This window comes from Mchenga conophoros, linkage group LG17 (assembly GCF_057382185.1).
Source record: "Mchenga conophoros isolate Kocher_MC1m ecotype Shallow Benthic linkage group LG17, M_conophoros_male_GT1.1, whole genome shotgun sequence".
Classification (NCBI taxonomy): Eukaryota; Metazoa; Chordata; class Actinopteri; order Cichliformes; family Cichlidae; genus Mchenga; species Mchenga conophoros.
The window spans coordinates 32,229,448-32,254,994 of NC_140542.1; the positions used below are offsets into that span (position 1 = coordinate 32,229,448).

Consider the following 25,547-nt stretch of genomic DNA (forward strand, 5'->3'; position numbering starts at 1 on the left):
TGCCTTGATTTCATTTTGTTGTCTTGTGTCTCTCTTCCTGCAGTCAGACCAATGCATTATTATCTATTGGACTGCCGGGGCCAATCTAATCTGAACCCACAGCAGAAGGAAAGGTGGTGTGCTGTATCTCACTGAGGCTGCAGAACAGAGCAGGGAGTACTGTCACCATCTCATAGATCAGAAGGAGTCTGTTCACAGAATGAGGACCTTATTGGAGCAGGAGCTGACTATTACATCATTGACATCATTTATATGGTTTAATTCGTTAATCAATTAATTTTTTTGCCAAAACATGTAGAAAAAAACCTCTTTTTGTGTAAATATATGTGTGCCTGATCTCCATAAGACACAATCTAATATAATTCTGAGGAAAAGACTTATTATCAGTTATGCTTTTGACAACTCCACAATTACTGCTTGTTTCTGCAAAATAACTATTGAGTGCTCGCCCTCATAAACATGAGCAGCTGCTGTTGTACAGTGGGGCAAAAAAGTATGTAGTCAGCCACCGATTGTGCAAGTTCCCCCACCTAAAATGATGACAGAGGTCAGTAATTTGCACCAGAGGTACACTTCAACTGTGAGAGACAGAATGTGAAAAAAAAAAATCCATGAATCCACATGGTAGGATTTGTAAAGAATTTATTCGTAAATCAGGGTGGAAAATAAGTATTTGGTCAATAAGAAAAATACAACTCAATACTTTGTAACATAACCTTTGTTGGCAATAACAGAGGTCAAATGTTTACTATAGGTCTTTACCAGGTTTGCACACACAGTAGCTGGTATTTTGGCCCATTCCTCCATGCAGATCTTCTCGAGAGCAGTGATGTTTTGGGGCTGTCGCCGAGCAACACGGACTTTCAACTCCCGCCACAGATTTTCTATGGGGTTGAGGTCTGGAGACTGGCTAGGCCACTCCAGGACTTTCAAATGCTTATTACGGAGCCACTCCTTTGTTGCCCGGGCGGTGTGTTTTGGATCATTGTCATGTTGGAAGACCCAGCCTCGTTTCATCTTCAAACTTCTCACTGATGGAAGGAGGTTTTGGCTCAAAATCTCACGATACATGGCCCCATTCATTCTGTCCTTAACACGGATCAGTCGTCCTGTCCCCTTGGCAGAAAAACAGCCCCATAGCATGATGTTTCCACCCCCATGCTTCACAGTAGGTATGGTGTTCTTGGGATGCAACTCAGTATTCTTCTTCCTCCAAACACGACGAGTTGAGTTTATACCAAAAAGTTCTACTTTGGTTTCATCTGACCACATGACATTCTCCCAATCCTCTGCTGTATCATCCATGTGCTCTCTGGCAAACTTCAGACGGGCCTGGACATGCACTGGCTTCAGCAGCGGAACACGTCTGGCACTGCGGGATTTGATTCCCTGCCGTTGTTACTGATGGTGACCTTTGTTACTTTGGTCCCAGCTCTCTGCAGGTCATTCACCAGGTCCCCCCGTGTGGTTCTGGGATCTTTGCTCACCGTTCTCATGATCATTTTGACCCCACGGGATGAGATCTTGCGTGGAGCCCCAGATCGAGGGAGATTAGCAGTGGTCTTGTATGTCTTCCATTTTCTGATGATTGCTCCCACAGTTGATTTTTTCACACCAAGCTGCTTGCCTATTGTAGATTCACTCTTCCCAGTCTGGTGCAGGTCTACAATACTTTTCCTGGTGTCCTTCGAAAGCTCTTTAGTCTTGGCCATGGCGGAGTTTGGAGTCTGACTGTTTGAGGCTGTGGACAGGTGTCTTTTATACAGATGATGAGTCCAAACAGGTGCCATTCATACAGGTAACGAGTGGGGGACAGAAAAGCGTCTTACAGAAGACGTTACAGGTCTGTGAGAGGCAGAGATTTTCCATGTTTGAGGTGACCAAATACTTATTTTCCACCCTAATTTACGAATAAATTCTTGACAAATCCTACCATGTGAATTCATGGATTTTTTTTTTCACATTCTGTCTCTCACAGTTGAAGTGTACCTCTGGTGCAAATTACTGACCTCTGTCATCATTTTAAGTGGGGGAACTTGCACAATCGGTGGCTGACTACATACTTTTTTGCCCCACTGTAACTGATATTTTCTATTTTCTTTGCTAAGCACATTTTTTTACATATACGTGCGTGTTCAAGTATTTTTCCAACTAAACAGGAAGCCTGATAGACTTTGAAATGGTCCCCAATGATAATTTAATTTTCACATATATGGATATATGGTTATGGCTCAAGTACATCTAATTTTCCATGGTGTACTGAAGATCATTGTTCACTTGCATGGCCCAATTTCAGCCATGCTTTAGCTGCTGCATATTCTCATATTTGACTACAATATACTTTTTTCTGCTCTTGCTCTTGACGAAGACGGTCGCACTTTTCTCCTCTCCTCCTCTCCCTTAGCTTCCCTGCTTAGCCTCTTATGTCCTTGTCTAGTCTCATGTTTTTTCCTTTCCAAACGCCTTCGATGCTTGTTCCCTCCTGGGAACACGGCGGGTCTGAGCCCGCGCTGGAATGGTAGCGCTGGGCAGGATGGCTGCTGTGTTTGCTTCGGATTACTCCTCACCCCCCACCCGACCCTGTGGCTTGTCACGTGTTTCATAATGTTGTGCTGTGGACATTTATGTGCTTTTTTGTGCAGAGGAGTTCTTTTTGTTTCCTGTTCTCATGCTGTCCTCCCAGGAGCCCAGCATGAGTAGAGGTCACTTTTTTTCCTCTTGTACTTTCCCATTGTAGTGTATATTTCAGTGTTTTTTTTCTGTAACGCTACCGATCTCCGACCTGTATCCCCATGTGATGTCTGTGTTGTGTGTGTAAGGTCGGGGGGGGGGGGGGGGGGGGGTCCTATTTCACTGCAGGGCAACCTGCACGTGGCGAATAAAGCTTTGATTGATTGATTGATTGATTGAGTATACATTGTTTATGGTCGACTCAGTGTGTCCAGGCCCTTTGACTGAAAAACGAGCTCAAATCATCACCCCTCCATCACTGTGCTTGACAGTTGGTGTGAGGTGTTTGTTCTGATATGCTTGAGTTTTTCAGCAAACATGGTGTTGTGCATTATGGCCAAGCATTTCCATTTTCCTGTCTGCTATCTCAAGGACATTGTGTCTTGTGGTTTGTTTGAATGCAACTTTGCAAACTGAAGCTGTGCTGCCATGTTCTTTTTTTTTTTCAAGAAAGAGAAGAAGTGGCAGCATTTCCAGGCAAACTTCAGTTTCAGATTTTTTCTTATTCTACTTTCATGAATGTTTTTCACTTGTGAATAATCTTTGAATGGACTTTTTTTTGGAAATGGCCTTATAACCCTTCCCAGACTGATAACCAATAACAATTCTTCCTCAGAGATCACTGTTAATCACTCCTTGGCCTCGTGTTAACACATACCTGAATGCTTTAGACCAGCAAAGTGACAAAACCTTTGCTTTTATAGAAGTGCTGCTGCTGATCAGTTAATCAAATGCTTTTGATTAGCAGCACCTAGACATCCCTGACTCTCTTTATTCCTATAGAAAAAGGATGGCTATATTTAGGCAAAACTAGTTTTTTCATACATTGATTCTGCATTTTAGCTCAGTATTTCTAAAATAAATGATGACACAGTGTAATATTTTACCTGCTGATATTTATCTACCTAATTTGAAGACCTGATAAGGACCAGATCATTTTATTATGTCCTGATATGTAAAGCGTTACAACTGAAAGAGGCTGTGCTTTCTTTTTTATCATTAATGCAGCTTCAAAATGTGTGATCAGGGCATTTCCCTCTCCTCAAATTAGATACTTTCTCTATATAGAAATTCAAAATGGACAATCTAAGTGCCTCACTTTTTTAATTGCCTAAAAAAAGAGCAGGAGTAAGCAGACAGCAGTTGTCAACAAGTCGATGTGTGCAGAAGCTAACACGTTTACAATGTCAAACAGTTTTTATTGCAAATAGGTCTTTCAGCTGATTCTTTTTAAAGCGTTCCAACAAATGCGGTTTCATTTGTAAAGTTGGGAGAGGGTGTATAAGGAATGTTAGACATTTGATTAAAATCCACATTTTTACCTCGTTTTTTGACAAGTCAATTTCACACAGATGAATTGGTTAGGCTAAGAAGTTCTGTGAGCCTCTCTAGGTTTGAAAACACAAATAATCAGTGCTGAAATCAGACTGACAGAGAAACTGCTAAATTGATAAAGGGTTGATGCATGATTTTTGTCAAACACAAATCAAGATCTAGCCAGATTTGTATGTGACCTGTGATGTCACAGTGTTTGTGATATTTTAATTTCTGGATCACGCTGACGGTTTTGGATAGCTGATATTTTTCTTCAGAAATCTACCTGAAAGTGGTATCCTTCACAGCGCTCACAGTGCCAACAGCACGGCACCCCTTTCACCACTTTCTTCCTTTCACCCGTACGGCACGGGAGGCTGCAAACGGAGGCAGGGAAAGTTGGGTCACCCATCCTCCAACGCATGGCCTCCACCTGAGAGAAGAGCAGTGTGTTGTTATTTGTGTGTCAAAACGGCAAAATGAAGCTTCTTATTTTCTCACAGGACATCTTGGAGCATAAGGATTGGCAGCCATCTGCAGAAGCTGACATAAACTGTATGTTAACAGTCCTTTAACACTCAGCTTTCTCTCTACCTTCAAAAAAAAGTGTGTCTTCAGGGCATCTCGCAGAGCAATTAGCACAAGCAGATCCTCTGATCATTTTCCTGAGTGCTGCCAGGCACAAAACTAACACCAGCTAGTCTGGAAGCCAGCAATCAGACCATAATCAGATTTGGCACAAATAGGCCATCTGCATTTCCTTCTGTGTGTGTCTGTGTGTGTGTTTATTTGTGAGTGTGCACACGCATATGTTTCACCATGTGTGCATTTTGTTTATTTGTGTTTGTGTCATGCTGGCATTATAGTGAATCCCTGAGCTCTCCGTACGTCCTCTGCGAGTGAGTTTGAATGTGTGTGTACTAATTTGTAGTTGTGTGCGCGAGCAGTTGTGAGGAAGTTTGTCATTACCGCGTTCCCTGAGGTTTAACCATCGCCGAGGGTGCTGCACAAAATTTAATATTACTGTTTTAAACACAAAAAGTACCAGTCCTAAAACAACTAGTTAGAAGGGAAAATTCATTAGACTTAGAGAGGGTGGATTTGAGTTAATTACTGACACACAAACAGAAACAAGTTCTCATGGAGTTTAATATGCAAGAATGGGATAGTTGCTGCCCACAGTGTTGTACATATATCACTAAGGAGAAACTTTGTTTACGGAGAAATTTTGCTCATTACTTATTCATATCCCCCATTTAATATCTGTATACTATCACCTTATTTTCTATCAAAAGGCATAAATTAAACAACACAGACCCATATTTTATTACAGTGCAGTGTCAGCCTTCATTTTATTTTGCCAGGAAAATAGGAAATTGGTGCAGTGATTTATTGAAACATATGAAAGCATACAGGGAAATATAAGGCAAAGAAACAGGGTTTGTATAATTTCAAAGATTTTGAAAGTCAATTTTTGGCATGGCCACCTTTATTCTTCAACACAGCCTGAACTCTCTTAGGCAGCTTTCTTGTCATTTCTTTAAGTATTCTTCAGGAATAGTTCTCCAGACTTCTCGAAGAACATTCAAAGCTCTTCTTTGGACGTTGTCTGCCTTTTGTTGCATTTTTGGTCAAGATGATCTCACACTACTCCAGTAATGATGAGGCCTAGGCTTTGGCGAGGTCAATCCATGACTGATGGTGTTCCATTGTGCATTTTTTCCCATGGATATACTTTAATTTTATTCGCAGTGTTTTTGGGATCATACTGAAAAATGAAACCTTTCCTGTGTTCATAACTCCATCAGTTTTGACAAGATCACCAACATCACTGGCTAAAATGCCAAAACAAGACAGTGGCTGCAGCATGTTTTACAGATAGCTGTAGACAGCAGATGAACAGTCTGTCGTCTACAGCTATCTCTCCTGATCTCCTCTGATCTCCCAACGCTGATTCAACTCAGTGTTGCATAGCACGACAGTGCACCCAAGGTAGCCAATACTCAGTTTGCACAGGGTTTGAATGTGTGAATTCTTGAGACTCACATGCTGTACATTCTTATGTTCCACAGTGCTGTCTTGTATTTATAATGATGAACATTCAAACTTTTTTGTTCTTAATAAAAACTACCCCCTGCTACCCTGCATACTTTCAGGATTTTACCTAATTAAATATGTCTGTCTATTTAGAAATTGTTAAAGTGCCAAATCATGTGTGACTTCAGTTTCTGTGTTTTATACTTCTGTACTGCTGTACAAACACACACACTGACACACACAAACACACCGTCCATCAGCCAGAAAGCGTTTTGTGTCTATTAGTTTTCTCATCTGTCATCTGGCCTTTCTAATGAAGTCCTTGGTGGATTTATAACACCTAGCACTGCTGCGTGCTCAAAGATTTTTTTGTGCATGTGACAGTGAGACAGAGAGAGCGAGTGGGACAATGGGAATTCAGTTTGCTAATGCATTCAATTATCTGTTTTTCTGTGGATCTAAGTAGGCACTGTATATTCTCCAGGTTCTGTAGCATTGGTTATTATGTGTATTCTGTAGGTGTGTGACCTTTCACAGTTGCGAATGTTTGCAAGTCTCTCTCCTTCACAAAGATTAGTATTCTGAATAGAAGCAAAGATCTACACTTGCTTGAAAAAACTAACTTTTGCACCTGAATAAGAGCAATAACTCAAACGAATCCAGCCCGGTAACAAGGGATTTTGAAATCATGGCAGCTGCTCATAGTCATGTTGAATTTTCATTCTTCCAAGGTGTCTGATCTATAATGCCTCAGAAGCTTCAATGAGGCACTCAAATCAAAATATATGACATTTTTCATTAGGACACAGACGTGTCATGCTAAAATACTAATAATGAGATAGTTCAACATATGACAAGCTGGAAACACATCTGAAATATATACTATGGTAAATGGCATACAGTATGTTCTGTACTGAACAACTTTTTAGACCATAAAATGTTAATCATTGAAAACATATTTCATAATAAACTAGTATTTTTCACTCGAGCTTCACTTTTAAGTTGATTTTCCAAGTTTTTGCCTCACTTTTCCTAATTTTTTTCCATTGACTTCATTCAATTTATATGTGTGAAAAATATGAGCAGTTTTGTCAGCTTATAAACTGTAAAAACCAATTAGGTACACTGGTATACATGTGTAAAAATCTCACCTTGAGGTGTAATTTATTGGTCCAGGAGCCGATGACTCTGTACTCAGTAGTCGATCTGTTGGTGATCTGGTACTGGAATATGTCGTATCTCCCTGGAGCATCTCCATTCTCATTGAAAACCACTGGTGTACCAGCACTTCCTAAAACAGAAACAGGTTTTGAAGACGGCGTCAATTTAGTAATTTCTTGTGATGCTCTTTCACTTTTCTTGATCAGGCGACTACTCCTGAAAAGCATAAAGGTTCAATGGAATGAAATGTGAAAAGTTCTATTTTCTAGCTTTACTAAAGACATTAAAAGTTCGGAAAGTCATCATTTCTTCTTATTTTAATGTGTATCAAAGAGATTCTACTTAGTGGCGGTATTACAATGCTGTGTGCGCAATTTTAAAGAAAGGAGTATAATGACAGTTTGATGTACTATGGATGAAATTTTACAGAATTTGTAGTACTGTGCAAAAATCTTGAGCCACTCATCTTTTTTTTGTGTTTGGTTTCAAAGAGCCAGACTTTCCTATAATGTTTTTAAAGTGGTTTTGAGCCAGTTTTCCTTTAGACATTGGCTGCTTTTTCACTCATTCCCCCCCCTTCATTACCAGTGCTTACACCTAAACATTTTCACCGGAATGTTTTTTGTTGTTGTTGTTGTTGTTGTTTTATTAAGCCATTACACACTGACCTTTGAAAGACCTAACACAAGAGGTGTACCGGCATTTGCAGAAAAATGTCAAAGACAACACAGTTTGACGGACACAAAAAGGTATTTTTAACCCAGCAATGTGATTCACAAAGAGCTACTAGTAGACATCATGGCATATCAGCATGGTGTGCAGTGTGTACGACCGTGTCTACAACCATCTGTCAAAACAAGGTGGAGGTTCTGTCATAGTTTGGGCTGCACCTCAGCAAGGGAGGATCTTGTCAAATCTTATAGAGAATAAAAAGGCGCAAACCTCAAAAGAAGAGCTTTGAATGAGAACCATTCATGAAATTTACTTCAAAAAATGACAAGAAAGCTTGCTTAAGAGGCTGAGGTGAAGAATAAATATCAATTTTCAAGCTTGTTCAAACTGCAAATATGCATTTCCATCTATGTTTGCACATTACAATAAATCGTTGCACCCATTTCCATTTTCCTATCACAATATAAGGAAATAAAGTCTTTCTTGAAGACTGTGCTACCATTATTGCATTCTTACTATTTTACAGCACCAGAATAAGTTATCAGTAAATCAGCTATATACACACTGCTTCTCTCTGTGCCAGCATTTTAGACACATTTTGTTTTTTCACCTGTATTTCATAAATGTTCTCATTGCCTACTTCTGTGAGCCTTATATTTCAGTCTAACTCTAACCAGGACTACGATATGGATACTAACCAATCAGAGGAAAAGTAAGGGATGATTTTCACAGAGCATCTCTCCATATTAGAATCCTCAGAGCAAATCCAGAGACAACAAGCAAACCCCACAAAGAAAGTGTCAGGCAAACCAGGAGACTCAGTAGAGGGGTGTTGTAGCAAGGCAACATCCTCCACCAGTTAGTTCTCCACCACCTTTGAGGTTTAACACAAACTTTTTTTTTCCTCTTTCGCTCTCTGTCTTACTTGCTATCTTGTTTATGTAGCAATGCAATCAAATCAAATTACTGAAACTAGCACAGCATAAAGGAAATCCAATTATAATCTATATGTGGAAAAAGCACTACATTATGGAAATTGCACCCCAGGTAAAATAACTCATTAATGCTGATGGAGGAAAGATGAGAAAGACAGAAAAAGTTATGCATTTAAAGCAAGAAAAGGTAAACAGCGTACGCCTGGAAACTGAGTAAGCAGAGAAAAGCATGTCAGAGAAAAAAGAAAACACCGAAACAGAAAATATCAACAAATATATTTAAAAAGAAGGAAAAGTTCTTGCGATAAAAAAGAAACCAAGCTGAACAGAGAGACGCAAGAAGGAGATCAAGTGTGATAAAAGAGTAGCGTGGGTAGAGAAATGACTTTACGATATGACAGAAAGAAAACCAATCACGATGACAGAGAGAAGAGAAGATGAAGGACAGAAGAGACAAACTCAAAGACAAAGAAGTAGAAGTGGCCCACTGTGAGCAGAACAATGAGAGATATGCACATAATGGGTAAAAGAAAGAGAGAGAACGTCGTAATAAGTAGGAATCTTACTGAGAGAGACTGAGGAAGATGAATGGAAAAGGATTGAGACAATAGATACAAGTTGTCATTGATGTCATAATTATTATAAGGTCATGTCTGTATGTGAGAAGTATACCCATTAGCCCTGCACAATGAAAAAGAACACTCACTGTTTCCTGCTGCTTTTAAAAGTGACAAGGGGGCCTTGAAAATCCTTCATATCTGACAAATTGAGAGTGATACCCATGTCAAGACTACAACACCCCAGCACTAATGCCAAAGGACACCTTGCGTGTATCTTTGAGATCCTGGCAGCTTTGACAGAATGGCAGGATTTGATATTCAAAGAATGAAAACAGGCATCACTGTCTTTACTACAAACAACAGACAAGGCCGGCGATTTTACTTAAACCTGGAGATGCTTTAATGGACGGCAGGAGGCGACAACACTTGTTCCCAGAGGATTTATTAACTCTAAACAATTCTCTGATTAATTTATGGTTTTATCTACTTGTTTAAGTCTCCTTTCACTACTAAATGGCATTAATCTTATAAAATGTTTCCACATTTGGAGTCTGACACACGATAAAGACGATCATATAATGGAGCGATAACACTTTATAACAATGACACACTATTAAGTGTTAGTAAGGTTTTAGTGTTTATTACTCCTCCATATTATGTGATTTATAAACACAGGTAAATGCAACAGGTATATATTTTTATTCTTGAATAATAAGCTCATATATAATATGTTCATGGCATATAGATAGTCTAAGTAAGTGATTCGGCTGTTTAGATGCGCATTTCTGTTTATAATGATTAAGATATGAGCTCGTTGTTTGTTTATGTTTTAACAGAGGTTTCATAAATACTAATTTAATAGTATACTTTGATGCTTAATTCAGGCAGTTACACGTTTGTGTGACATCTACAATGAGAACTACTTTTGCCTTATACAGGTTTAATAATACACACTATGGAATAATGCTTTATAAATGATGAAATAATTACTACTCCTTTAGTAATGCTTAATAATGTGTCATTTTGATAGTTGTTTTAAGCGTTACCAGTAGAGCTTTCAACAAACTTTCCACTGACAAGATGCAAGTTGCATGTAGTATCCTTGGGTCAGATCCTCCACTTTCTCTGGCTTTAGAAAGCCAGCATAGCAACAGCCATTGCCATTCTTAGTGGAAGTGTAAGCTCAAGGCTTCACAATGAGAGGCCATATACCAACGAGCAACACTGATGAAGAAAAAAAAAAAAACAGAGCCTACAATAATGAATGGGTTGACAGATTTACAACTGCATTGGTCTGCATGCATCTAATATGTTCATGCATGATTAAAAAAAAAAAAAAAAGTGCATCCCACCCGACGATAAGCATGTCATTTTTCCTCCCTGCTGTATTGGTTGGCTTTGCTCTGTAATATTCGATCACACCAATCATGCCTCTTTAGGGCTGCTTTGCAAAATTCAGCAGTTAAAGTTGTTGCCTGGAGTGAAGACGGAGGTAAGGCAGGCTGTTTGTCATGAAAAAGGCAGTTACCTTGATTATTCAGTCACATAGAGTTTGCACCTTTTGTTGGAAGTTTCTGGATAAGGTGGATAAAGACACAAGAAACACAAAACAGGCACAACAGAAGCTTGCGTGACGAATCCAGTGCATGTTGCTTACAAACCGATATAAAAATTTCACACCATTTTTAACCTTTAAGGATACTTAATCACATTTTTTAGTCTCTTTTGCTGCCGTGTTGATGTATTCTGTCATCAACGTACAGTAAGGGGCAGTGATAAATCAGCTTTTACACTTTCAATACTTCTCGCTTTAGTTGCTTTGACCTTGGAAGGGGAAAAAAAAAAAAACAAAACACGAAATATCACCTGTTGCCCTAGCAACACACCTCCACCTCATCCATAGTGACACCCATTATGAGCTGCTTTTCAAAGCAAGATGCTGCACTGCAGAACATATTTGTCATAATGTGCGAGTAAGTGCTGCGTTTGTCCCGAAGACACGTTTTTCTCCTTAAACATCCATATGCCACAAATATTTTTGTATATCTTGTAAACCATTTGTTATTTGGGATCACAGTTTGTCACCTCTCCTGTTTAGCATGTGAATTATTTGCCTGTGATGGATTTATTCTGCATAACCCAAAGCTGGCATGCTTTGGGTTATGCTAATTGACACAAAGTGCTTGAAAAAAAGGCCAGGGGGAAGATGTAGGTAACATAATGCATTGTTTCACTTACTGTGATTGAGAAAAATACTGAATTCTGAAGTCTGAGTCTTTCATTTTTGGAGGAGGATTTGGGTGCTGCGATTGTGCTGCTTGAGCACAGTGAGAACAGGTAAAAATTCTACTTGAAGGCAGGAAGAGTGCGTATGTGCAAGAAAACATTTTTTCAGGGCTTATTTTAACTCTGCAGGTCGCCTCGCAGCACCAGATAGACATCTAAAATGACAAAGGCCCAACTAAAGTGTCCTATGGCAAAATACTGTTTCCAGGCCTGCCAGCAACAGCGCTCTGTAGCTTCCCCACAGAGTCGGAGGCTATCCCTCTGGGTATCAACAATACACTACAACTTCCCTCTAGATTTGTTAAAAAGAAGATCATGGGTCATGACCTTTTACTTCAGTAATCTAATAAAATATCTAATAACCAAGAACTCAAAGAAGCCAATGTGAATTTCAATTTGGCTGAAATGAGCTTGCAGACAGAGATACACTAACAGAGGTGGGAAAGGGATGAAATAAGAGGGAATCAGTAATACTGGCACAGGAAAGAAGACGGAGAAATGATTTGGTTTCCACTAGATTCAAATATATTCAATGTCAGTCATACAAATCTGAGAGAGCTGAAAAGAAGACAAAAAATGAAGGTAAGGAATACAGGAGTGAAAGTAAGAAACCTTGGCTAGCTTAACCCTTTAAAGCCGGTAGGAGCGGGCACGCTCCGTTTTGTGTAATTATTAGAACCTGAGCACAATAATTTTTTTTGCATATGAAACCGGAGGAGTTGTACTTACATCTTATACCATCAGCGTGTCCTAGGTCACGGTTTCCTTCCACATATAGCTTTGGAAAAATTGCATAAAAAGCGCTTGCAGGAACAAAAATATAATATGCCAGAAACACGCTTTGCCGATCCCATCAGCTGTTCATAACACTTCCCACATTGAAACAGATGTCAGCACGAACGATCGCATGTCCGCCATTTCCTGCCCGAAACCGGAAGTGATGTCATTTTGCGTAAAATGTAGTTTTTTACTTGTAGGCCTTAAAAGCCTATACTGGTGTTTTTATAAATCATGTTTGACTTTATGCTTTTCTGAATAGTTTCTGGGATGCTTAGAACTCGAATTGCACTGCTGGAAATAGTTTATTTTGATGCACATGCTATTTTCTTTGCAAATTTGCATCATAGGATTGTTTTTCGTTTTTCCTGCAGTATATAAAAATTGCTGTATCTCAAAAATAAAACTATGAAGACACTCAAAATAAATTTACTGTTGTTGTGAACTATTTTTTGCAACTTTTCTGTATTTAAAGTTTTGAGGGATAAGCCTCTTAAATTTCTCCAAGTAGAAATATATATAAAAAAGACAAAAACGATTTTCAATTTTTTTGTAGTTTATTGCACTTTTTTGCAATTAATGTAGTTACTATGGACTTAATGTATACATATTATTAAAATATGGGCTATAACAGTTGTATTGATGTATAGCAACTTGAAATGCTCCCAAAAATGGCTCTACAGCATGTAAAAATATAAAGTAAGCTCTGGCGGACTTGGTTCTATGGTAGGTCTTAAAGGGTTAACAGTCAGAGAAAAACAGAAAAAGATACAAAGGAGAAACGATAGAGTAAAATTAATGATAGAGGAAGAACAAGGTAAAACATGAGGGATCCGGCATGCTGACAAGTACTCGATACTGTCTACTTCACAGTCAGCTGCAGAGAGATATCAGTCCACTTAAGAGCAAAGAACGGTAGGTGAGGCAGATGGAAGTGGTGCAGCAAAAGGACACAGAAAGTATACAAAATGTTTTTTACTTAAACTTAAGATAGATGCAAAGATGGCAGAAAAATTAAAGAATAGAAGAGCTGGTAAAAAAGCCTCAAGTCTTGCCTGGTACACTTAATAAGAACCAAGGAAGAATAGCAAGTCTTCATACCAGAGACTAAATTTATATGAAGGGAAGATGCAAAAGCTACACTGCAGCATGCATTAATAAAACATAGGTCTGTGTGTGTGTTCTTTGCCAACAGGCTCCCATCTGTGTGCTATGCATCGATAGCACTAATAGGGGAAAACGACACAGACAGACAGGGAAAGAAACACAAAAAGAGAATAAGAAATGACAGAAGAAAAATAATGATGAAACCTGAAGTTATGGAAGAAAAAAACTGTCATTTTCACATTTTCGCAGGGAAGGCGACTGTAAAAGAGCAGCTGGTTAAACAGTAGTTCTCATGGCTTTTTTCTACTCTTTTTCTGTCCTTTCCCAATTTTCTGTCACATAATCGGACATTTTTGCAGCCACTTGCTGTACAACTTTCCTCGTGGCCAATCATTTCATCCCATCTGGTCTTTACCTCTAAATCTGTTTGATCCAACAGCAACTATCTCCCCTCCCCCTTCCTCTGTGCATTTCCAAAGCACGCTATACCCATCCCTTCCCGTGGAGTCATCTCTCCTCTCAGCATCTCTGTTATCACCTCGCCTTGTCTGTGCAAAAGCAAAACAACCATGAGATAGTTTGTCTGAGGGAAACAGAGCTGATAATGGAACATGTTTGAAGAGGATCCAGATCTAAACGATTCTCCGTGTGAATAACAATGAAACACTTTGGCTAAAATAAAATACAGTAAGAATCTTTTCTACTGAAATGACATGTTTTTCATGACTTATGTCGAATGATGCACACATGCAGGGCACAAGAAAATATATACATATATTTTTGTACGGCAGTCTCCCGTAATTACAAAAAACTAATTTACTGAGCCAATATTTGTGTCATCATCTGCATTCACTGCAGCCTTTGAGAAAATGGAAGAGAGAAGAGTAAGAAAAGCGATAAAAACCGTGGGAGCCGGCCATATTAAGCTGATCAAAAGAGACAAAACAGCCTGAGCCGGGGATAGAAATGCAATTTGCAGGGAATAAAAGCGGGAGAGAGGAGAAATAAACAAAACAAGAAACAAGGAGTTACATTAACAAACTTGGCAGAAGAAAGAGGAAAACAGTCAAGGAGAGAGCTCAAGTGTTACTTATAGCTACACTGCTTACAGTTTCAACTCTCTGCTTGACTTTTTTACAGTCAAACAATTTTATAATATATAAAACCTTTTTTCAGTTTAACCCTGTACACTAACTTGCATTTCAAAAGGCAAAAATCTCACAAACATACACACGTATAGCATTGCAAAAGTCACTTAGCATTGCCCCATGCACTGTCCAAATATAAAAAGACATCTAACTTAATGGGATGAACCTTTATTTTGTCTACACATAACAGGCAACCTAGAAAATAACACATTTTACATTGTATCTTTAGGCATTTTGTTGCTAATAGCCTGTTGAAAAAACTGTTCCCATTTCTTTTCTTGTAACTATGAAATATATCAATGGTAACACAGTTTATAAGCATAGAACAGCGTTTTTCTACCAACAAGTTGCTCTCCAACCAGCTATTAGCCAAAACCCAACCATATCTCACCATGGTCCATAAAGTTATATTCTTCAGAAACGTTATGGTTCACGTCTTGGCTTCAGCCAGTGGTGTTGGGGATCAGTCAAAATGTCTGAAGAAGCCTAGAGAGCTCCCAAAGACTAGAAAAGTTGCCTAAAAGTGTTCAGACGATTACAGCAAAGTTCACCAATACCTGGGCTCCTCTGCCAGCTAAGAGGTTTTTATCATAATATTTAAGGACAGTTTTTTGGCCATGCCCAACCAAGGTAGAAATATAAGAAATTTATATATGGAGGCTAGGACAGGCCATACCACTCTCAACACTGGCACAGGAATCATAGAGTCATGAGTTTTGCTAAATTAGGTTTAGAGACAAACAACTTTTTCTGCTCTTGCTCTTGACGAAGGCGGTCGCACTTTTCTCCTCTCCTCCTCTTCCTCTCCCTTAGCTTCCCTGCTTAGCCTCTTATGTCCTTGTCTAGTCTTGTATTTTTGTATTACTTTTCCCTGGAACATTCTCTCACAGTCTGTTCTCTAAAACCTAAAAGAGGAATTATGGATTGGATCAACTGGTCCCTAAATGCAATTGACACCCCTTTCTCAACGAGAAGTTTGGGCTTGGGTGAGCCTGAGTGCTAAACAGAGACGCGTTACTGTAATCTGATTGCTTTTTTCAGGTAACGAGTAAAGTAAGGGATTACTATTGCAAAAACGGTAATTAGATTACCGTTACTTTCCCGTAGGAACGCTGCGTTACTGCGTTACTAAAACCGTGATCTTTTTTGCGAGAATGTCTCATGACAGTGACGTAAGCGAGTGCGACGTTCGTGACAACAGCTGTGTGCAGATCAACAGTGCATCATATATTGAGTGCGGGAGAGAGTATGAGCGTGCAGCGTTTAAAGCGTGGAAGTACGGACCTTACTTTGAGTTTGATTCCATAAAAAGTGACAAAAACATTAGCGTCCATTGTGCGTGGGAAGAAGACTTCTTTTTAAAGCGAAAAAAACCCCCTAAACTTCCAAGCAAGCACCGAGTGCGCTACGACGTAATGGGAAACTCACAGAGAAACTCGCGGATTCTTCCACTGACCGCTGCGGCACACCTGCACCAGAGCACCCCTCCGCCTACCCTACTCCTGCTTTACAGGTGAAAATAGAGCAACAGGACCACTAGTCTTTGATGTTATTTATTTTCTGCTGTGTTTTACTTGCATCTATTTGAAAGAGTGAGTGTAAACACACACAAAAATATTTTATGTGCTGGAATGTGCAGAAAATAGGTTTAAATGTTAAACAAATTTCTTCCAGTCAGAAAATGTTGCATATAATTACATTTTTCCTTGATGCATAAAGTTAAAACTAATAAAACAAGTTTTAAAAAGAGACTTTTCCATTTGATTACATTTTGTATGATGGATCATGCAGAAAAAGTAGAATTGGGCTGAAAGATCTATCGCTTTATCACCTATTCAGGTTGTAAATCGTGTTTTTAAAAAGTAACTAAGTAACTAAGTAATTAATTACTTCTGAAAATAAGTAATCAGTAAAGTAACGGGATTACTTTTTCAGGGGAGTAATCGGTAATTACTGATTACTTTTTTCAAGTAACTTGACCAACACTGGTGCTGAAGATATCTACCTATTCGGAACCATGTTAACAGGGTTCTGGCAGATCGGAGCTGGCTTGGCCCTGACTTATCAAAGAATTAAGAAAGCGGAACCGGCTGTTCAAACCCCCACAGAGCTGCCCGCTGGGATTGGAATGATGGGAGAGGCGTGAGTTTCTCAAAATGGGCTCATTGAGTGCAGCACGGATAAGATCTTGGAAAGGCTACGGCTGCTGTGAATACTCAGAATAAGATCTTTGACTGCAGACTGGATACATCTCGGAAGGGCTAGCTCAGAATAACATCTCTGGGCGCAAATTGGATGACATCTCGGGGAGGCACACTGCCGTGAGTTCTCAGAATCGGCTCCTTGAGCAAAAGAAATGACAACATCACAGAACGCAAGTATGGCGAAGCTCATGGCTCTCCAATGGGAGATTGAGAGACCAGTGTTGGACTGTAGAACTGCTTTGAAATTCATATGAGCTGTTCGCACTAAAGTAAAAACCACCATCACTTCATGCGGATACCCATTTGGCACCAGCTGCGGTCTCAAGGCTGGAGCTGAACAACAACACCCTGATAACGACTGTGTTTAGTCTGTTCCTTCCTATTCCATGCAAGGCCACCTGGGTTGGCTGGAAGACCATTTACTTAGCTTAGCAGGGCGAAGGACACTGTCTCAGCTGAACTCTGGACACGCACAAACATACATATACACTGATATGCACACACTCATCCCCCCCTTCCGATGCTGACGGTGGATCAAGGAGACCAGCGCACGCAGGCCCGGATGTACTGTCTAATTCGGCTGTCTCTCACCCTTTACCCACCCCTGTGGCTTGTCATGTGTTTCTTTGGTGTATTAAGAGTTTTTTCATGTGCTATGTGCAGAGGTGTTTTTTTCTGTTCTCAAACTGATCTCCCTGTTGGAGCTCAGTCTGGGGGGAGTTATTTTTTTCTCCTTATCTTTCCTCATGTGGTGCATTTTCCATTGTTATACCTCTCTGACCTGTCTTCTCCATGTGATGTTTTGTGTAATGTATGTATGGTCGGAGGGTAAGATGGCGCCGCTATTGCGTGCAATAGGTCGGCAGCCTTATGAAATTTCCCCTTGTGGGACTAATAAAGGTATATCAATTCAATTCAATCAATAAATGTCATAAAAATATGCCCTTTTTATGATGTAAAGCACATATTACAAAGCTACATTTGCTAGCATTTATCAGCAGACAATGTAAGTGTTCTTCTTCACATGACTGCTAGAAGTATAATCTGTGCTGCTCACCCTTTATCACTGATTGCAATGGATGATAACCAACCTACTAAGCCTTCCAAGGTAGAGGAGAGCACCCACAGGCCAAATGGGTATGGGAGTAATAAAACTGATTAGATGGGTTTGCATCGTCCTGTCCAACAGACCTGCATAATAGTAGTAATAATTAACAAATTAATTAATTAACAAAAATTATTACTCTATTATCCTTGCCTCTTATTTTTCTGAATTAAATGTATTTCCAATAGTGGTTTGTTTTTGTGCCCATGTGAGTGTATATTTGCCTCTTTGCTGCACTGATTTGGGCTCTCTGTATGATTGCTTTTATACCTACTTAGTTTCTACCTATTCTTACTCATTCCTCTTATCTAAAATTATATTCAGCTAATGATCCTCTTTCAGAACTTAGCTCATTGCAAGAGAAAGGGGTAATGTATAATATTGAAAACAATAGCAAGAGGATAGAAAATGCTTTTATATGCACAGCCTATAGATACACAGTAGCTGAACAAGGTCTACTTTATACGATGGCTGTTTTGCCCATTTGTCTCTCACAGTTTACACTGACATTATTCAACGGCCAACTATATACTGCATATGGCTTCACCAAACAATAAATAAGCACTGTAAGAGAGCTCTTCTACAGCAGGCAAGGTGACACTACCTGTACAATAGGTACTTCCAGCTGCTTCTTCAATCGCAAGAGGTCACCACAGTAGGTAACTCCAGTAAAGTTGACAGATTTTTCCATGGGATGCCCTTCCTGAAACAAATCCCAATTGGGGATAAACTAGGGAGTTTACCCTTGCTAAGGGAATGTGTAAACCATTACACTATGGAGCTACCATGACACTACCTGTAAACACTTGGAAAATGTGCAAATAATCTTCTACTTACTACCTGCTGCTTGTAAGTGGACAGCAGGTAGTAAGTATGAGATTATGTTTGGACCTGAGGAGTCTATATAGAGTGAAGCACTAAGTACATCCCATGACTCAACAGCTTTGTTGGTGCGCTTGACTTTCCAAATTTAGACAGAGCTACTGTAGCTGTTGAGTTACGTTCTTTAGAGAAATAAGATAATTTAATAAGACTATAAGTCTTGTAAAAAAATCTAAACATCTAAAGGTGGTGGTGTGTTCACAGATTACATAATTTCATAAATGATTACCTATGTTACATTGTGCATAATTAATTGCATGAAGTTACATTTCTGTAGCCTTTTAACTAAAAGGATCTTTACACTCCTGCTATAAAGAGTATTTACTAACTCAAGATACCAGAACAATTTAACCAGGTGCAATTCAAGAGACCTCAATGGGAATAATAGTAATAGTAACAGTGGGTAATGCTGACTGGGAGTATTCTTAGCCCAGTGGGCGCAACCAGCCTCAAACTGATCCACTGATCCATACTGGAACCATTGCCCAGGATGCCAGAGGATGTAGGGGTCTGGAGAATGTGGATGACATGAAGGATGGAAGCCTTGGTGTTCCAATTTCCAGCTACTGAAACTGGCTTTTGGGACTTGCAAAGTCACCTCTGTGGTGAGGAAGGAGTCCTAGCTTGAGACTGAGAGTTGTGCTAAACTCATTATGGAGGACTTTAAGAATCTCAGGGTTTTGTTCATGGTTGAGAGGAGAATGGAATGGGGGATAGACAGATTGGTATGGCATCAGCAGTGATGTGGACACTCAACTGGTCTATTGTGGTGACCATGAAAGTGAAGCTACCAATTTACCGGTTGATCTATGTACTGTCGAAATGATTGTGATTGCAGAAAAAACAAAGCAACTAGAAGCAATGTTTTTGCCACTGAGAGGATTCTGAAAGGATCCGATTGTCATTCTAGCTATAAAGACGCATCTCACATCTAAGAGACGTCTCACTTAGTGAGAAGTCTTAAAAGTTTTATCAGCGTTTTGGAATTGGAGAGAGCTATTTGGGGTAGGAACATAGAAATATTGCAGAGATGGAGTACAAATATGTTAAGAAATAAATAAAAAGATTTTATTGGTTTACAGGTGACCATTTCTTAATTGTGGCAATATGATTATTAAAACCTTTCAGAGAGTATTTTTAGGCTGAAACTGTGTCTAGCTGAGCTACAAATAATGGAAGCCCTCCGGTCCACACATACACTTTGCCAGACTCTTATATTTGAGTGACTGTTTTGACCAGGATAACTAGAGCCAAGGAATTAGGAAAATAAATTCTGTACTAAAACCCATAATTCTGAAGAATGCTTTTCCAACATTGGCGATAGAGGGAGGACAACACAATTCTAAACTTAGAACTTGGCCAACTTGACATCAATACATGTAAAAGCAAAGGGTGATAAACTTAAAAACAGTCAATACAAATCTGAGCTTGTCAGTGGAAAAAAACAAGCACTTTAAATTTGCTATGGACAGTTTCCTCCTGGGATTATATTGCAGCCGTTCACAGCTGCTGGTTATAGTGTTCTCACTCAATATTGTACTACATCCAAAAGATTTTGTCTCCATTAAAAATTTAGGAATAAACAGACCTAAAAGATGGGGAAAGGGTTTAAGAATACCTGAAAAACAGCTGTTGAGGTATTAAACTGACAATAAAGAATCAACATCAGGTAGATGCGGATAAAAAGGTTGTTGTTAAATATATCACTGATTTTATGGGGATTGAAAGGGCATTACCTTTTTCTTATTATTCTCCCCTTCCACTTACTTGAAGTTTGAATAATAAACCAGGACAGTTCCCTATGCATTCTTCCCTTCTTATGGTTGCCCTAACCAAAGAAAATTTGGCATATTTGCCATTATATGTTTAGCATGTTCCATGTTTCTCTCTTTTTGTTCTCTTGTCATTTCTAATGTCATATTCAGTTTAACTTTAAATTCATGCTTCTCTTTGTCTTTTACAGTTTCTTTTCTATCCAAGTCTACGAGCTGAACATAAATTTGATATATCACTGTCAGCTCATCTTGAAGGTCATTTTACGCAGCCCCTAAAGTAAAAAGAAAAAAAAAAGTTTGTTTTTGGGGTATTTTTTTTACTTTTACTATGCCCTGGATTTCCATCCATTTTTCTTCCTTGCCCCATGGATAGACTGAAGATGACTCTTATTTCGCTGTTTTCTTCTACCCAAAGCTGTTATTGACCAAGCAAAGTTCATCTTTCTTTTATCTGTCTTATCCGCCCTAAAGCACTGCCCTTTTCTCATTGTCTTTTGCACTCTCTTTGCCTTTTCTGCTTTTCAGCAAGCTCTCCATCTTTTTTTACCCCATTCATCTCTCTGATTCACTTTCTCTTCAACCTCTACTCTTGTCTGTTTTCCATATCTTCTTTCTCCTATATCCCTTCAAGGTCACATAGCCCTAATAGACTTTCTACTGGGATAAGCTCTTCTGACTCCTTTGCTCCCTCTTTCTTATTCCAAGATCATTTGCGACTGTTCAAGTTCATCATGTATAGGGAAGCTAGTTCTCCAGAATAATACAAGTACTCTTTCTCTCATAACAGGTGGCCTTCATCCCCCAAGCCAGTTCCTTTTGTAATGTCATTAACCAAAACCTTCCCTTTTTTATCCTTCTCTCTTTCTCCTCAAGGCTGTTCAGCCAGGTATAGAGTTCTTCATATGAAAGTCAAGCCCCTCTAATTAGTGCAAGCCAGTTCAGTTGTGAAAGTCCATCTTGTCTCTCTGCATGGAATATAACCACACATAGTGAAGATCACAATGAGAGTTACCTTGCATGAAAAACACATCCACATATAAACTTGTGTAAAGGACAAAAATAGGCCCTTCTTTTCCCTACTAGAGGTGGGAATAATTGTAAATCTCACAGTTCAGTTAAATTTAATTCAGTTCTTGGTGTTGAGAATTAGTTTTTTATTGAAAACAATTCTTGATTTACAGGAGGAAACACTTGATTTTGGCTCTTTGTCATGCTATTGTCCGTACAAGTAACAGTTAAGCAAACTGGTTTGATGACGATCGGAAAAATTAAAGATTATCAAGAAATGTAATTTGAAAAATATTATATTGGACTGGTCTTTGACACAAAATAGATAGAATAAGAATATATATATATACACATAACGATATATATATTGGTAGCGCAGTGTTTCATTTGTATGTATTCAGTAAGAATCACAATTCTTATCCCTTTTTCTCACCCACCCCATATTGTTTGTGAGCCATATCCAAATTGCATTTAGCCTTAAACCACTCAGTCTGAAAGAGAGCACATATGGTCATGAACAGAATAACATTTTATTCCCAAATCAAATTCTGTGTTTGAACATAAACGTGGGTGCTTTGAAATAAGTAAAGTTTCACTGAAAATCTGCCGATGAAATGTAAAATGTGAGCTGAAGGAAAGAGAAGCAATAATAATCATACTGATGGTTAAACATGGTATATTGCTCCCAGCTTAGCAAACAAACAAAGCAGTATGCTTGACACAGAGCGAGTCAGACTACATATATAATTGTGTACTTGTTTCAAAATAAACATTTGTTTTGATGAAACTTAATACATTTTCCTTACAATTTGTGGATAACAAATCCTAGGAACAAACAAAGACTTTATAAAGCCTATAGTGCCATGAGTTGATGACTTAATGGCTTTAGGGTGTACGAGTGGTAGGAGTGCAGAGTACAGAAGAGTAACAGAGAGTCAAACAGAAAGCTGGGGGAAAAGAAAGAAAAATAGAGTTGGTGAAAAGAGGACAATAACAGTGAAGCACAAACAAATGAAAGTATGCTAAAAAGGAAAGAATGAAACAGAAGAGCAAAGAAGGGACAAAAGAGAGTGTGATGGAGAAAGAAGCATTAGAAAGGACGTCATCTGAAATGCTTTTCTGGGGGAGTACTTACAAGTAACAAAGCCAGTAGAAGTAAAAGCAAGTAAATGTATGTATATCTGGATCTGTTAATACTTTGACCTGGTCTGAGTTAAGTTCTCAACATGAAGTGAAACAATCAAACAAACCAACTCATTTTGTTTTCCTGACGTTCCTAAATTTATTTCAGTTTAATATTTTATTTTTGTGCCTTGGATCAAAACTGTACAAGTTGCCTTAGTTTTCATTATGCATAAAATCTGTGATATACAGTACTGTGCAAAAGTTTTAGGCAGGTGTGGGTGTGGGTGGGAGGGGGGATGCTGTAAACAAAGAATGCTTTCAGAAATATAAATGATTGTTTTTTGGCCCCAAGTGTATTCTGCAGCAGGACAATGACCCCAAACATACAGCCAAAGTCACTAAGAACTATCTTCAGAAAAATACAAATTACTGGAAGTGATGGTATGGCCCCACACAGAGCCCTAATCTCAAAATCATCGAGTGTGTTTGAGATTAAATGATGAGACAGAAGGATGTGAGGTAGCCTGCATCCACAGAAGATCTGTGGTTAGTTCTCCAAGATGTTTGGAATAATCTACCAGCCGAGTTCCTTCAAAAACTGTGTGCAAGTGTACCTAGAAGAATTGATGCTGTTTTGAAAGCAAAGGGTGGTCAGACCAAATATTGGTTTGATTTAGATTTCACTTTTGTGCATTCACTGCATTTTGTTAATTGATGATGAAAATAAATGATAAACACTTCCATTTTTTAAAGCATTCTTTGTTTACAGCATTTTCTGACCTGCCTAAAACTTTTGCACAGTACTGTATGTGTGCATTTACCTCTGTTTATCTGCATGAGCTTTTCTCTGCAATGCAAATAGTGCAAAATAGTAGCAAATTATTTTCCGGCAAGGTCAAGCAAACACTGTTTTTATATAATAGTATGTAATCAAACTCAGTAATACTTCTGGCTGCAGCCTTGTTAAAAAGGGTTCACGACAGTGCCACGCGTTTGATTTGTTACACCATGGCCTTCCTGACACAACCCCAAAGGGATTTGTGCCTCTTCCTGGGAGTGAACCAAGGCTCTTTCCTTTGTAAGGCAAATGTGCAAATCACTACATGAAAAATCAGTCTTGCTGTGTTAAAGTGGCTTGGAGCTACATCTGGGCAATATCATGTTAAAAATTTGAGGTGTTCAGAAATCCTGATGGCATGAGAAACTGAGAAAGTAAGAAAGTAGATGACTTTGACTTGTGTGGATAGTGTTATGGGCTTTTTTCTAGGTGAAAAAAGAAGAGCAATAAGCATACTGCTGTTTACTGTATTCCTGCATCCTGAGGTGACCTCTTCTCAAAATACAAATGCAGTAACATAATGAATGTGAGAGTGAATGAATAGTGGTATTGTAAAGCGCTTTGAGGGGTTCCGAAAAGCGCTATATAAATGCAATCCATTATTATTATTATTATAATTTTATTCAATTGCCACCATAAACCATACGTCATCTCTGCAAGAATGTATAAAAGAAAACATTGTGGCTTTTTGTTTCTGCCACAATGCCAAGTGATGATAGTATAAGATACTGCTTAGACTAGGCAACCATGTTTAACCATGTATAACAAATTATTCAGTTAACATGGCACTCCAGCTGCCATAATCAATCATGTGTGAGGCAGACAGATTACATATGACAAATCACATCAGGTAGACGTGATTTGTCATATGCTATTGCAAAGGCCAAAACACGGCGAAAAAAACTTTAAATACTGTCCTATAAAACTTTGGAATGAATTACCTTTCAAAATAAAAAACAAACTTTTTAAGTTGAGATTCTTAATAGAATGAGGTGTATATATGGCTGTAACTTAGGAGGTAGAGCGGGGAATCAACTAATCAGCAGGTCTGTCTTGATCTTGGTTCCTCTAGCTTGCATGTCAAAGTATCCTAGGCAAGATACTACACGACAAGTTCGCCCTGATGCATCCATTGGGGTGGGATTCTATCAGCATTAAGTTAAAAGTGCTTTGGTATTAAACAAAAACACTTTAAGGAATGGGTCACTGGGACTTGCATTAAGAAAGTGAATTGAGTGCTCAAATCAGTCGAAAAACACTACGTAAGTACCAGTCCATTTACTTCTTTCATTTTCATCTCAGCTTTCATGGCTATGTTTTTGTTTCAAATTGATAACATAGCATATACCCATTGAAAGGTCACAAGGTATGAAAGATATGAATTCAAGATATACCTGTGTAGATCCAACAGGACAAGAGTCCTCTTCATCACCTTTTTAGCTAGATTAAAGCCTTAAAAAAAAGCCCATGCCACTCTGATGCGAATGGAATCATCACCTTCATGAGTGGATGTGTACAGAACCCATGAGAACAAATGAGAGAAAAAAAGAGTTTGTCCTCTGGCCATTAAAAAAAACTTGATTTTTAGTGTTAACATGGACATCTGCTGAAATTCTGTTAAGGCTGTACTCAAATTGAATGAAGAGGTTGCTAAACGGTTGGCTTTTTGCTGAAGTTGAAGTGCACTGGTTTTCTACATTGATTCTGTGGTTCTACAGCAACAGCAACAACCAAACTGGTTTTCAGTTGGTCAGAAAGCAGCCCATTCTCTCTCTCATTTTGTCATGTAGCTGCTCAAAAGGCAAATGGATATGGATCCATAAGGAGCAACAAGAAAGAAAATCCATGCTCCATCATCACCTCTAGCTTATTCTCCTCCATGC

At 38.9% G+C, this 25,547-nt stretch overlaps 1 protein-coding gene across 4 annotated transcripts in view; it reads right to left on the bottom strand.

Moving 5' to 3' along the window:
• grm8a (glutamate receptor, metabotropic 8a) overlaps positions 1-25,547 on the bottom strand; it is a 296,830-nt gene that overhangs the window by 29,164 nt on the left and 242,119 nt on the right. For all 4 annotated transcript variants that reach the window (XM_085252307.1, XM_085252306.1, XM_085252309.1 and 1 more), the window contains exons 8-9: positions 7,233-7,372; positions 4,331-4,477 (exon numbers count right to left, since the gene is read on the bottom strand). In XM_085252307.1, coding sequence (XP_085108433.1) covers positions 4,331-4,477; positions 7,233-7,372 — 287 coding nt within the window. The remainder of the gene's footprint in view (positions 1-4,330; positions 4,478-7,232; positions 7,373-25,547) is intronic.